The 15,257-nt window shown below is 42.2% G+C and overlaps 1 protein-coding gene across 2 annotated transcripts in view; it reads left to right on the top strand.

The window, feature by feature from the left end:
- Positions 1-743: 743 nt before the first annotated feature.
- The window catches only part of LOC8026781 (eukaryotic translation initiation factor 2-alpha kinase 1), a 44,774-nt gene continuing 30,260 nt past the window's right edge, over positions 744-15,257 (top strand). Inside the window, exons 1-8 of one of the 2 annotated variants that reach the window (XM_029992945.4) lie at positions 744-1,020; positions 8,084-8,218; positions 8,600-8,628; positions 8,720-8,827; positions 8,915-8,943; positions 9,050-9,170; positions 10,076-10,156; positions 10,236-10,366. In XM_029992945.4, coding sequence (XP_029848805.2) covers positions 960-1,020; positions 8,084-8,218; positions 8,600-8,628; positions 8,720-8,827; positions 8,915-8,943; positions 9,050-9,170; positions 10,076-10,156; positions 10,236-10,366 — 695 coding nt within the window. In that variant the 5' untranslated portion in view covers positions 744-959. Of the gene's footprint in view, positions 1,021-8,083; positions 8,219-8,599; positions 8,629-8,719; positions 8,839-8,914; positions 9,171-10,075; positions 10,157-10,235; positions 10,367-15,257 lie in introns of both variants that reach the window. The other variant, XM_042287144.1, reaches the window with a different exon arrangement.

The following is a 15,257-nucleotide window of genomic DNA, read 5'->3' as shown; positions in this document are numbered from 1 at the left end:
TCGGTGGCTAGAGGGAATACAGACAAAGACGGCTCTGGAAAGCTATAGATTGAACAAAACAGTTATTGCCAAAGAAAGCATTTATGGCAATTCTAGGGGAAGCTCATTGTTGTTTGAGGCGAGGACGGGTGTTCTGCAAACCAGAACATACAGAGTGAAGTACCAGGAAATGGATACATTGTGCACTGCTTGTGGAGAGGAGGACGAGACGGCTGAGCACTTGATACTCTACTGTAAAGGGCTTCACCCTATGCCTACCGAAGACAACATAGATTTAATAAAGTCATTGGGTTTTAGAGGCAGCGAAGGGAGAGTGGATTTCAAGACTGTAGAGATTACCAAGCAAAGATTCAGTGAATGGTGGCAGAAATCGAGAGAAAACCAGTTATTTTCTTATTCACTGATGGCAAGGGGGTGTCATAGCCTCACTTTCTTTGCACTGCGGAGTGAATATAGATTTCACATTTAAATATTCTAAGCTTAAATGGTAAAACAAAATGGCTAGGTGGCGTAAGCTACCGCCCGATCCAAAGGGCTCAGCCGTATTCATCTATCCATCCATCCGCAACTTTTTCTACTTTTTTTTTTTTTTTGCTTTTTTAAGATTTATACGTTTTGTTCTTGAATTATAGTCGATTATTATAAATTGACTTAGGGTGTTTACAATCTTTTATATTGGGACTAAAAGCTGAAAGTTAGCGCCACCCTGACCCCTTGTTTAATTGTGGCGGAAAAGTTTCTTCATTCGCTCACTGTCCGTTCCTTGGACTTGCCTTCGCGCGTGTTTGAGTTTGCTAGATTTGCGCGATTGTATTGTGCTCAAATTTGAGTAATATTGGCGTGTCATATTCTTGAATCCGTTACAGAGCAACACCATGCCTATCTGATGTTCAAACTCTAAATGCAGCTTTCAGCTCGATGAACTGTCTCGCTGCCTCTCCCAAACAAGTGGACGAACTATGAACGCTATTCCGAAGCTGTCTCCGCGCCCCTGTTCGACGCTCGATGTTCCAGAGTTAGGTGAGCACAGCACTGTATTTTCCATACATGCCTTATTTTGGGTCATGAGATCCTCTCTGTTGTGCCTTAGACTTGTAGCGCTTGAAAGCGAAGCGCGACTACAGAAAATTCGAGAACGTTTCTTGAGCGAGGCTCGAATGCGGTGAGCATGCGTCTGCTTCTTGCGCAGGTGTAGAGGCGAAGGTGTAAGTGCTGAGTCTTGCCGTTGAGAGCACATGGACATTTTTACAAAAGTGCTGTGCCGCGAGAAAAAGGCACAACTCGTCGAAAGCAAGCTTCACTGGTCTTGGGAAGTGATCAAAGCTTCCTTGGCACGCCAAAGTGCTGTGTCTCTGTGCCTTTGAACACATGGATAACGATCAAGAATCGTCGCCGTGTGGATGTGTTTTGCGAGTGCAATGTGCATGAAGCCGTACATAATTGCACAACTCGTCGAAAGCAAATTTTGCCGGTCTCGCGGCATGATCAAAGCTTCCTTGGCACGCCGAATGCTGCGTCTCTGCCTTTGCACGCTTGTATACCGATCGAGAATCGAGGCAGCGCCGAAGTTTTGAAGGTGTGTCGCGCATAGCTGTCTTTAGATCATATATACAGTGGCCACGGAGTTCTAGATCGTCCAGCTGTTGCAGCGAGTTGCTATCAATAAAGGGGGGAGGAGGAGGAGGAGGGAAACCTGTACAGTTCTTCTTATGCACTATTAACCATGGCTATGTCAGTCAGTTAGATCTTTGAGAATAAAGAAATCGAAGGAAGTGTTTCTGAGCATCATAGCTATGTTCCAAATCTACTCTAATGGATCACATGGCAGCACAAATAAAGCAACGCTGTGGAGCAAGGACGGTTTTTGAAGGCAAAAGTACAAGACGGTGAGGTTGAAAATCTTTGAAGCGCGGCCCATATGGTCGTGTGCAATCCGTTGACCAATCACAATTAGGCGAGCTGTGCTCAAATTTCATGTCAAGTGATCCAGACCACTGATCAGTCATGAGGAGCATTTGTATTCTGTGAACCGTCTAACGTTAAAAAAAAAAAAAAAAAAAAAGATGTATCATTGGTAAGTATCACATATTGCTTTGGGAAGAACATCTCACTGGAGTGCGACCTGTAACAATACTTGTTTCGGATCAAGGTTTCCACAAAGTCGGAGAGAAATTTATAAACAATGAGTGCACAACATCCGAAGACAAAATTGGCAGCCATCCAAAGAAAGTGTTGTTTGCTCTGACCACTTTGAAGAGGCCTCGCCACTGGACACTCGATCAAGCTCATTTCTGGACTGTGAGTGCCGCAAGTTACAAATACATTCGTTAGAGTAAAGTAAAATGCTGCTCCAGAGGCACATGCGGCTTTATGCACATTGCACTCGCAAAACACATTCACACGGCGTCGATTTGTGATTGGCATTCAAGCGTTCGAAGGCACAGAGACACAGCACTGCGGCGTGCGAAAGAAGCTTTGATCCCGCCGCAAGATTGGCGAAACATGCTTTCGACAAGTTGTGCCTTTTTTCTGCGGCACTGCGCTTTCGTAAAAATTTCCACGTGTTCTCAAGGCTAAGTATCACCGCTTACATAGGGTTTTAAAAAAACTTCTTCAACGAATGACAATGATCGAGTAGAAAACGTGTCTTCAGCACGCTGCTGCCAGCCTCTGAAACGCTAGCAAAAAAGCGATTTTGCCGCATGCAAGATGGCCGTCCGGTGGCCGCACTCGTGCTGCAGCGACCAAGCGGAGAAGCGCGATCCAGCAATTGACATAGAGATCAGTGATCACAATCCCTGTACAAGAAGCAGACAAACTTGCGCTCCGCATAGTCTTATTTAATAATGTGAAAGTATTAACTGTCTCATAGAGCGAAGCTGGCGAAAATGGCAACTAAATTACCATTGAGTGGGCGTTGTCTGTAGCAGCGAAAAGGCACCTAAATTCCCATTGGCTGCAAAACATTTCTCAGGGAGGTTCCTGTAAACAAAGGAAATTAATGGCTTTGAAAAGAAAATTTTATACATTTCGGTCTGGGTGGGAATCGAACCAGGACCTCTGGGCCGGTTTGCTCATCTTGCGGCCGCGGCCAAGAAGGATTTTTACGTCACGTGACCAGCTCTGTGGGGACAAGGAAGTACCTAGCGTTCCTGCCTAATGGCAGAGAGATCCGCATCGCTTCAAGCACAAAAGCCTAATGTCGCTCGCAGAAACTGATTGCAGGGAATTTCAACTGGAGTCCAATTGACGGCCCCTTTATACTGTAGGAGCGGCAGGTAAAGTTACGGCCAGGGAGGGTAAATAGGAGCCAAAATAAAGAAAAAAACCACAGGAGATAAAAGCGGTAGTAGTATATTTATATACCGGCGCCGGCGCTTCGCACTTTCTGCTATGGTCGAGAGGTTAAAGCGCCGGTACTTGTCGTCGCAGCGTGAAAGTTCCGGGTTCAAATCGCGCTAGGGACTTCCTTTTTTTTTTTTGTATTTTGCACGTGTCTTACTTTTTAACTGTGATCCTTTTTAGGAAACCATCCACTTGCACTATTGCGCCTTACACGGTTTTTACTGTTAGTCCCACCTGTTCAATCGAAACACCGGGAAGAAAAAAAAAAGATCAACGCAAGTTAACGCGCTAATACAATCATTTCATAATGTTTATTAAAAGGAAACCAAGGCAACAGCATCAGTATGGCTTTCACACAAACGGAGCCGAAACAAGCATCCTTTCCCCAGCAACTACAATTTTATCTGTTTTTAAATAACGCTCTTGCTACGATTCCTTTCAATAACAAGGGACGCCTATTTAGGACTAATAAAAACTGCAGTTGTGACAATTAAAAAAAAAAAAACTCCAAAAAACAAGCAAAAAGAAAAAAAAAAAGACTAGCAGCTGTGGATACATTGATTGAGCGAAATCCAACAGGCAAGGCAGCAAGTCAAACGTCTGAGAAAGTAGTAAAACCGAAATAAAAGAGATCATACTTTTACTTGCATGGAATGTGATAAAAGGTATATTTATACTCTTTAAATTTTGTTGTGGCAATCGTATTGTAATATTAACACGTTACTTGTTGAATTTTAGTTAGAATAGCAGACGATCACGACCGAATGCAAAAATGAATCGGGCGTCGACATCGCAAACCCTCTCTTTAATGCAAACACCTAAAATGACTTTGGATCAAGAAATGGAATTATAATTAATTCCACATGTTGATCCAAAGTCATTTTAGGTGTTTGCATTAGAGAGAGGGACCTAAAATGACTTTGGATCAAGAAATGAAATTAATTATAATTAATTCCATTTGTTGATCCAAAGTCATTTTAGGTGTTTGCATTAGAGAGAGGGACCTAAAATGACTTTGGATCATAAATGGAATTAATTATAAGTAATTCTATTTGTTGATCCAAAGTCATTTTAGGTGTTTGCATTAGAGAGAGGGACCTAAAATGACTTTTAATCAAGAAATAGAATTAATTATAATGAATTTCATTTGTTTTTCCAAAATCATGTTAGGTGTTTGCATTAGAGAGAGGGTTTGCGATGGTCGATGCCTGATTCATTTTTGCATTCGGTTGTGATCGTCTGCTAATCTAACTAAAATTCAACAAGTAATGTCTTAATATTACAAAACGATTGCCACAACAAAATGTAAAGAGCATAAATATACTTTTTATCACATTCCATGCAAGTAAAAGTATGATCTCTTTTATTTCGGTTTTACTACTTTCTCAGACGTTTGACTTGCTGCCTTGCCTGTAGGGTTTCGCTCAATCAATGTAATCACAGTTGCTAGTCTTTTTTTTTCTTTTTGCTTTTTTTTTTTTTGTTTTTTTTTTTTAATTGTCACAACTGCATTTTTTATTAGTCCTAAATAGGCGTCTCTTGTTATTGAAAGGAATCGAAGCAACAGCGTTATTTAAAAACAGATAAAACTGTATATGCTGGTGAAAGGATGTTTGTTTCGGCTCCGTTTGTGTGAAAGCCATACCGATACTGTTACCTTGGTTTCCTTTTAATGAACATTATGAAATGATTGTATTAGCGCGTTAACTTGCGTTGATCTTTTTTTTTCTTCCCGGTGTTCCGATTGAACAGGTGGTACTAACAGTAAAAACCGTGTAAGGCGCAATAGTGCAAGTGGATGATTTCCTAAAAAGGATCACAGTTAAAAAGTAAGACACGCGCAAAATACAAAAAAAAAAAAAAAAAAAAAGAAGTCCCTAGCGCAATTTGAACCCGGAACTTTCACGGCCGCGACGACAAGTACCGGCGCTTTAACCTCTCGACCATAGCAGAAAGCGCGAGGCGCCGGCAGAGGTATATGAATATACTACTACTGCTTTTATCTCGCGTGATTTTTTCTTTATTTTGGCTCCTATTTACCCTCCCTGGCTGTAACTTTACCTGCCGCTCCTACAGTATAAAGGGGCCGTCAATTGGACTCCAGTTGAAAGTCCCTGCAATCAGTTTCTGCGAGCGACATTAGGCTTTTGTGCTTGAAGCGATGCGGATCTCTCCGCCATTAGGCAGGGATGCTAGGTACTTCCTTGTCCCCATGAAGCTGGTCACGTGACGTAAAAATCCCTCTTGGCCGCGGCCGCAGCCGCAAGATGAGCAAACCGGTCCTGGGGTGTGAGACGAGCACGCTTCCCAGACACCACGGCGGCTCCACGGTTCCACCTGACTAAAGCTCTGCCTTGTGCATGTGTCATGCTTTCGCATTCCCACACATAAGCACTCTTAAATGTCTCTGCCGAATTTGTTTATTCGCTTGTCTGTCCGGTTTACCCTACGTCCAAGCACAGTATGCTACGAGCCATCGGAGCCAATCGAGGGCCACGTAAGTGTCATGTGGCCACATGACACTCATAGCCTTGGAGAGGAGGTGCAGCGGTGATAGAGTTATTATAATGTATGCTAGAGGTTCAACTGGCACTAGTGTGCTGTTGCAGATTGAAGCAGACAGCAACCAGTCGAAAGTTGACTTCCGGTAATGCACATCTAAGGGTAAAAGCGAGTGCATTTTCTCCCTGCACTCGAATGTAAGAGCAAATATCACGAATAATTTGTACGTACTGGATAGCTTGGAACATTGCTCAGTCACGCAACAAAAATATTAATAAGTTACTGCTTTTTTTTTTTAATTCATGGCATTAAACAGTGCTAAAACAGCTTCGTACATGCATTTATGCACACTCTCGGACACTTAGCGCGAACTCGGCATCAGCGCTTTTCAGCATGGGGGATGTGCATGCCAAACAAACGAAGGGCATCTGGAAAACCAAGAAAGGTGGCAAGAACTATGCAGTGACACTGGATCAGTAACTTCCTGTGCATGTAGATGATCAAAATAAATTGAAGGCCACGTAATACAGTCTGATTTGCAATAAATAAATACTGCTTTATTCTTTCTGCTCATGAATATATGCGAAAATGCCTGTTCTGCGTTCAATACATCACCGCGCTCAAACTCTTTGAAAATAGGGAGACGCCAGAGAACAAATGCCCGAAAACATATGCCCAGCATTGGAAATAATGAAAAGAAACACATTCCATAGCCCACATACTTTATACTTTACATTTTGAATGTTTTAACTGCTCGTAAAGATGCATGACGGGGTCATTTTCATATAGTGACAGGACTGGCATGCGTATAACAATATATAAGTGCGCCTGGGATGCTGGCGAACCTTGAACACACTCTACATTCCCTTCGATTGTTATTTTGTATAAAATTGTCGCTCGTTGTTACACACCTGCTGTGGAACAGGGGTTTGGGCCTTAACTATAGCGAAGTTTAACATTGTTCACCGTTGAAGAAAAATACTGTAACTAAACCAATTACACTTTTACATTGCCTGCGCTGTGCAGGCATGCAAGCTCTTTAGTTTGCTAAAGTGGCTTGCTCGCAAAGGTTGTGATTGAAAATAAATGTGAGTTGCAATCTCACATTCTCCAGTAACAGCAACAGCATCTACAAAAAAAGTAAAAAAAAAAAAATTTAAGGCGTGCAATATTGAACTTAAATCAATGTTATTAGATAAGCTCACTTGCGGAACTGCTCATATACTCTGCGTGCACGAGCAGTACCCCCGCGTTCTCACCACGGCTTGCCTCTTGTCATTTGACGTGCCGGATGGCTGCTATCGTAACTGCAGTGTATTCTATGGAATGAGTATGTTTTGAAGCACAGTGTCTAGATGGCGTTCCACCATACTTTATGGAACACACAGTTTTGAAACAAAAATCTAGGTGGCACTTCAAACAATGGGAGGCAGACTGAAGTGAGTGAGGGGGAGTACCCCTTTCTGCGGGAGTTCCACATCTGAGGTAATCTAGTAACAATGACCTAAATATAAAATTGAAAATGAGCGTGTTGGTGAATAGATACGAATACTTGAAAAAATAAAACATTGAGGACGGGGACGGACGTCCCCGTCCTCGATATTTTGTCCTTTCAAGTCGATGTCGATGTTCTATGTTTTATCCCTTATGTCAATGTTTTATCCTTTAAAGTATTCTGACCTAAATAGTTGTGAGACCATAGACTTCTAGCCAGACATTCTAATCACAACGTGTTTCAAACGAGCCAGGGATATCATTCTTTGGTTTTCAGATATTATTTATTATAAAGAAAGTTTTATGGAATCTAAGTACAGTGGCACCCGGGGCGGTGGCCTGACGCAACACCTTCCCCCCCTAGTGATGCTACTGTTTGGGTAAACTCATAATTAGCAAATTTAACACACAGAAGGTACAGCAAAAGTAGGCATACTAATTTCGGTCACAAAGTGCCAAAAGCAAGACATTCTTCACTAAAGAATGTGATTTTCTCGGTAGGGGCATGGTAGGACGGCACTCAAATGCAGGCATAAAGTGCCATCGTATGCCACTCTGGACACTGCATTATTTATTTTGCAATGCTAATGTTACTCTGTTCGGAACACAACTGAAGGGAGTCTAGAAGTAGCGCAAACATGAACTAGGAAAATCTAGCGTAGCAGTCAGATCTTCATTGCAGCACAACCTCGTGTGGCGGTTACCTTACTTACGCTGTGTGTGTGTTTGTCATACTTCACAGGGCTACAACCTGCTGACCCACTGATTCCACGACCAAGAGCAAATGTTCCATTGTACTTGTTGCTAGAGTCCTTGCTAGAGCAACTCTGCATATTTTATGAGAATGATGCCAGTATAAGAAAGGAACTGTTCTTAGGTAAGGACTGAATTTTATACTGTACTCATTTTTACCTCAATAGCCATAGTAAACAATTAAGTTTGGCTCCCCACAGAGTATTATTGACTTTATCCCTTCTGTGTTGAATTAAGATACTTGTATGTACATTTAGGCCAGTTCTTTGTTGTTTTAACAAAATGTGCGCATTCCAAATGCAAAAGCAGCGTTTTCTTTTCTCTGAAACCAAATCCTGTAAGAACAACTTTGTGCAGAATGCAAACCTGCTTCTTTTTTCTTTCTTTTTTTCTTTTTAGGGGGGGGGGGGGGGTGATAATGAGTATTGAATTACTTACTTTCCTTTGACATTGTGTGTCAGCCGATTGATTTGCTTGCTACTAACATGAGCATATCTGTTCACAGCATTACGCCGCCGTTTGAGTCAGCTTCAGGTTCGTTAAACCTATCATCACTTTTCGGTATTATTTTATTGTCTACAATGGGGGGAGGTGTGAGAGCTAATGCCAAGAGTCTCATTTTCAGTTACTGGATCATACTCCTGATCTTCAAGAAGTATCCTCCATCCGACTTAGGTTTCGTCGGGCTTTTGGAGCACTTGTTGGTGATGTGAAGAGAAACTTGAGGAGTTTGGTAAGTACCAGGTATGGAGAAGTTTGCATTTCAAAAGGTATCTGTAATCGCCACATGCCAATCCTGTCCATTCCCTTTCTGTTTTAGCCTGACGATAGCTTGGTGCCCATTCCTGGGTAAGTCGGCATACTGGCTAGACCCTCTGTTTAATGCCAAAGCTGTCAAGTTGGTAGAATGTGCACTGCATTATTGTCGATCATCACGTGTTGCCCACCCTTGCAGACCGAGACAGGACTTTGCTATCCATGGTTTCGATGAGGTTGACGGTCGACAAGGGCGCTACTTATATGATTTTGAAGAAATCGAAGAGATTGCTCAAGGTGGCTTTGGAATTGTGTGCAAGGTAATTGATGAAGTGCAAAAGTTGGTTTCAGTGTATTTTGCAACCGGGAAGTCTAAAATAATTCCTTTGGGGGCAAACCTACGAACTTACTGGATCTGGGATCCTTTGCTGCAGTTTTGAAATGACCTTCCCTGTTCACAGCGATGGAAATCTGAGAAGTCATAGGTGATGAAGATGTCAGTAAAATCAAGCTAGCATCAGCCAGTCAGAACACAGCACTTTATGGCCACCCCCAGAGCTATTGTTATGAGAGCAAGTGCATTAGTGAATGCGCAGAATGCCTCGTGGTCTCTTTGCATATCTGAACAGTGGCAAACAGCATTGTCAGTACTGCCTACTCTGCCTTTGTGCAAATTGCCGCTGGTAAATAGGTTATCCTGTACTGTACGACTTTTCCGTCGCAGCATATGCAATGCAGTCCACCCGGCAGCTGCAAATTCCAAAACTAAGGTGGGTCACTGCCACTGCTAAGCAAAAGGGGAACCCAAAAGATGACATATTTACAATTTATTGTAAATATTTGTTTGTTTGTTCATCCTCATGGCCATAATTCCAGGGGTAGCCGCAAGATATTGTGCGCTCTTCGGTAAACCAGTACTAAGTTGATATTTCAACTGAGTACTGGTCCAATGGGAACCATAGGTTTATTTTCACTTATTAAAAAGTTCATTAACAAAATTATTTGCCTTATTGTAACTATTAGCCTCTTATATTATGTCCCCCTGGCCATATAACTCACCTACACAGTCCTTATTAGTATAGCTTTCACAATACAAAACTGTAAAGCTTTAAAAAAAAAAAACACCCTGTGTGTTTTTCTTAATTTTATTTGCATCCTTTTAAATTTTAAGTCATCCTTCAGTGAAGCTGAATCATTAACTTTCTCCTCTCTGTTTTCTTATTAGGCAAAGAAACGAATGGATGGATATGTTTATGCCATCAAGAAGATTCCGTTCAAGTATTATGATCACAAGCTGCTGAAACAGGTATGCTCACTGATTGACTGCACTTCACTCCTATGTGTTTCCCAGTGCCAGTGCCATTGTTACTGAACTACCCTTTCAGATACTCAGAGAGGTTGAGCTCCTTGCCCAGCTTTCACATCCTCATGTTGTGGCCTACAAGACTGCCTGGATCGAGAACATGCCAGTAGTGACAGTCACTGAAGGCCTATCAGCTGTCGACAGCTGTCAAAGGTATCGACTCTGCCTTACTTTATAATCAGGAATGGACATTTTTGGGTTTTATACTTTAACATATAAGGATTTTTTTTTTTTTTCATAATAAGCTAAATCTATTTGAAGCGAAACTGAGATAAACAAAAAAATGTGTGCTCATCGGACTAGCTTTGAACCCTATTCCACGGCCAACCTTACATTGTTTTTTCTCGCATAATATAACCAATTTCATAATAACACCTTTTTGAAACGATGAACCCTAGATATACTTCGAATTTCAGCCGAAATCGGCTTAGGTTCGGTTTTGGGATTTAGCTCGTTTCGAAAAAAACAACTGCTCATATATGTTATAGGGCTGGCCATGTAGGTAAATACTGACGCAGAAAAGTGACTGCCATGAAAAAGGAATATGAAAGTGATGTCGTCAGCTTCGTGTGACGAGGTCAGGAGTGTGCAGCTTGGCAGAGGGATACCAGGATTTTGACGCATTTATATTTTTGTTGGAATGACAAGATTTATAAAAAAGTTTCCTTTTATTGAGCAGGTATTCACACAACTTGCTATCTTTCTACAAGACCCCCATTGACGTCATGCCGCTGCCGCTCGCGGCTGCAGGTCGGGAATATTCTCATTTTTGCCACACAATTACGTGGCGGAATTACAACATTTAGAAGGAAGGAGATGTGTTTTCTGTTCTTTGTGACAAGGTAAACAATGTCAAAAGTAGAAGATGCCAATAATTTTAATGTTAAGATTGTTGCACAGCTCCTTTAATTTCTGGCTATTTAACATAGCCATTGAACCGCGTCTTACAGCCTCAGTTCTTGAGGCAGTCAAGAGTAGGGTGACCATTACCTTCAGCGTAGAAAATGGGACATCGGAGGAGGAGGAGAGGGGTGGCGAGGCAGAGTTCTGAAAAGCTCTGCTGCTATTCAGTTCAATGTAAAAGAAAGCACATTTTTCTGCAGTTCTTCAATGAAATCACAAGTGCCTTTCTTTCCAGTTTTTAAGTAATGGACAAATGTTGCTAACTGAAACATGCCAAATTCAGTAATATGAAAAAAATGGCCCGTACACACACAAATGCGAATTAAATGTATTGACAGATGTAACCACAGAAAGCTTAAAATTGTACTCTATGGAAAGTGTCATTTTCGTAGCATGTTTAATTTTTCTAAAATAATGTTTTTAGCAAGTAAACATTTTCTCGGTTCTCTTCCATTTGCTTAGTACTGATTGTGCAACTATGCACATTCCCATGAAAACGGGACCTGACGCTTCATTAAAGAACACATGCAAAAGAAAAAAAACATTTTTTTTCAACCTTTGTTGCACATTTGTGAGACGTGGTTTTGCTGATGTTCAGTTTTTAATTGAACCCCTGTATTTGTAATGATGTATTTGCGACGAGATGTTTTGGTGGCACCCAGAGCCGCTTATTGGGAGGGTTTGGCCAATGGGTGGAGCAAAGGCCGCCGCCAGTGCCGAATACTGCCCCCGCGGTTAGAGCGTAAACTAAAAGGATGACACAGCGCCAACCAATCAGCAGACCGCGACGTCACAATATTGCAAACAACATTTAAAGCGTGAAATAGAAGCTTTCAATCTCGGCGTCTCGGTGACAGTTTGCCCTGGACCGGCTTGGTAGAACAGCGGCTCAGCTGAGACTGGCTGAAAGAAAACAGTGTAAAGGCTGGAGCGCGTGAGCATCTCGAGACGTGGATTGAGTCCCACTCAGCTCGTGCGCTGGCTTTGGCAGTGCTTTCTTTCCCCCAGTCTCAGCTGAGACAATGTTTCAAGCAAGTCGGCCCTGGTTTGGAGCGCACGTTCGTTCATTCTGCCGTTGAATATGGACGTAATGAAAACCTCAGATGCGCCAAGTTTTCAGTCACCGAGAGTTATACCTTGTCTCTCTAGCAACGCTAAAACTGCTTAAATTAGTCGTGTCGCATATTTAGAGCTCTTGACCACCGCTAGGGGCTGTTTCGAGGCCTGTGGTTGGCCTTGAGATGCTCGCCTATTCAAACCAATGTATGGCCAAACTCTCCCAATAAACTACTCTGGGTGGCGCCACCTCGCGGGCACTCTCCTGGGCGCCCTTCTGTGACGGAGCTGGTAGGATGCGAGCAGACAACACGCTATGTCAAAGCACGGAGTGGCTATGTTAGTTTGCATATATGCCGATTAAAAACGGCTTATTTATGAAAGAAACGTGTATGACACAGTTCCTCAAAGTTGCTTTTTATTATAAAGAAAAAAAAACTTTAAAATGTTCAGAACTAGCTTGGAGCTTCACATTACAGCTTGTGCTGCGTGCATCAAGGCTCTTCATAGCCTCTTTAATCCTTGCTTTTTTTTTTTTCTTTTTTTCTTTTTTTCCGGATTTGTGGAGGCTGCTTTAGAAAAAGGTTTTTGCATTCACCAGAGTAAATGACACTGTCTTGGCTGTGCATGCACGCACAGATGTGTTGCAAAGTGCCGCACATTTGTTTTAGCTACCTTGAGCTTGCTGATACCGATGCTTCTATCCAAGTGCGACTCGAGAGTTGCTGATGAGAAAATGCTCGTCAGCAACTGACGCTTAGCTCCTCCCGCATCAAATACACGGCAAAGAAGTTTGTCACATCGCGACTACTGATAAACGGAAAAGCAGAAATTTTTGTAAATCATTAAATTGTCGGCCCCATGGTCCAGCAAATTCAGGAAACTGATTAATTTGTTCTATTCAATATTCACTAAGAATTGTTTACAACAGTAAAATCGCTCGCTGAGAAGCGCATTACACTTTATGCGCATTTAGGTCCGCAAAATTAAACATACAAACGATGGTAATTCATAACAGGTGTATACCTCATCTTTTGGGACACTGAAGTGTCATCTACTAGATTTAAAAGTTCGATCGCGAGGGGGTCTCGTACATTTCGCGTTGACCGGGGGAATAAGCGGGGATTTTGTTGAAACACTGCCAGAAACCAGCCATTGCTTCTTCCTGCCAGTTATCTTGACGAAATGTTTGTTCACTGGTTTACAAAATTAAAAAAGGAGTCAACTTGTAACTAGTAGGAAACCAGCACCCACAGAACACATTGCAACCAACAGGATACACAGGGTCACTTTCACTGAAGTGTTTACTACACATGCGAGAGGTTCTCGAATTTCGCTTTCCTATTTTCAATTTGGTGAGACATTTCTTTCACAGTTCTATTTAGTCCAAATAATAATTTAAAAAATACACCCTATTGCCGTGGTAGATGTTTTAGTGGGGTAAAGCGCTGGATATTCTATTTTCATCATCCAGCTTTTTGTACTGGGGTAGAGAACAGGCGCAACACCATCCGAGCGCTTCGACACTTGAGCGCCAAAAGTGTTTGTTAGCACCAGTACGCATGCCACGGTTACAAGCTTTGGTAAAATGTCCTATTACAAATATCACTTCTCCGAGTATAAACACAACGCTTGAAACGGGCTTTGCTGTGCGTTGCCCAAACAGAGCCGAGGAATCGAACACCTGCGCCCTCTGTCCCAGTCTGCCCTACCTGTGACGTCACAAACGATCATGATGATAGCTAGAGGAGCGCCCTCTGTAGTTCGCACCCGCCGCCAATAGTTTGTTATATGATTTTTTCTTCTGTGTATATGTACCCTCAAGTCAGGGCTGCCAACCCAAGGGAGATTTCCCAGATTAAGCTAATATTCGGGTCTATGCTGGAATAAAAAAATCTTGCTAGTTTAAGGGAAATTTTGGGCACTGTATAGACCTTTTCTGTGTACTCTCGTCCCCAGCCACCTAATAGGCGTATCCGGTATGGGCGACGAAAAAATAATCCAACGTTTCAACCTGCAAATAGTAAAAAAACAAAGGGGAGGCAAAAAGAGAAAGTGTGACGGTTACGCTTATATCCTAAATGCCTTCTATTGACGTGGCAAAGGCAAAACAATGTTTCTGCCGATACTGGAAGTGACGTCAATTCAAGATGGCGGCGCACTTGCAGAAAAGGTCTATATATCCGGAATTTTATAGGTCAATTATGATTTTTTTTTTTTTTTTTTTCGAGATAACAACGAATTTTAGCGGCTTTAGCTACGTTTGGGTTATTTCCTTTAGCTGTCTGGCGGTTTGTGGTGTGACCATCTGGCAACACGGAGGAGTACTAGGCTAGTTGGCGCAAGACACCACTTATTATAAAGGGTACAGCCGTTAGCATCCATCCATCCATCTAACGTTTTTCGGCGAAATCAGTTTTAATAGCCCCCTGAAAACAGTGGAGGAAGGTACCAGCCAAGTCGAAGATTCTGAGAGCACCGCTGTGCCTTCTCCAAAGAAAAACACTTGAGTGCAAAAAGAAATACTCAAGTGTCTGGAGATTGAGACTTACTATGACTGATAATATTTCGTGAAGTGCCGTTGTGTTCCGTGTGTTTCAGTTTGAGAACTCTGGCTTGGGTTTTACACCTTTTGTAATGGAATGACTATTATAAAAAGTGCTAATAAAGTTATTAAAGCAGTATCATGTCCTGATGACGTGCATAACATCTAAGGCAAAAATAGGGTTTCATTTGTCAGTTTGAATGTCCCGGTAACAGTTCCCCTCATCAGATTTGTTTTGGCCACGGTTTTGGCCTGATAAACTAATTTATTGCAAAACGTGCGCGAGGCGTATATTTCGCTATGCGTAGAGCAAGTCGTCTGCTTTTTGCGCAGGGGTTGCCGTGATGTCAGTACGACGCTGAGCTCTGATTGGCTTTGGTTGAAAGGAAAGTGGGTAGATCTCAATGCTAGATGCGTTGGGGTATAGCCACTATTTTTTTTCAATCGGCCAATAAGAGCTCGGCATTCTGACATAATCGCAACCCTTTTCAAGAAGCAGACGAACTTGCACTCTGCATATAACATATTTATCATGATAAA

Source organism: Ixodes scapularis, unplaced genomic scaffold (genome assembly GCF_016920785.2).
Source record: "Ixodes scapularis isolate PalLabHiFi unplaced genomic scaffold, ASM1692078v2 PGA_scaffold9__187_contigs__length_104089568, whole genome shotgun sequence".
Lineage (NCBI taxonomy): Eukaryota > Metazoa > Arthropoda > Arachnida > Ixodida > Ixodidae > Ixodes > Ixodes scapularis.
The sequence above is the reverse complement of the archived record's forward strand: the minus strand, read 5'-3'. Positions and strand labels throughout refer to the sequence as shown.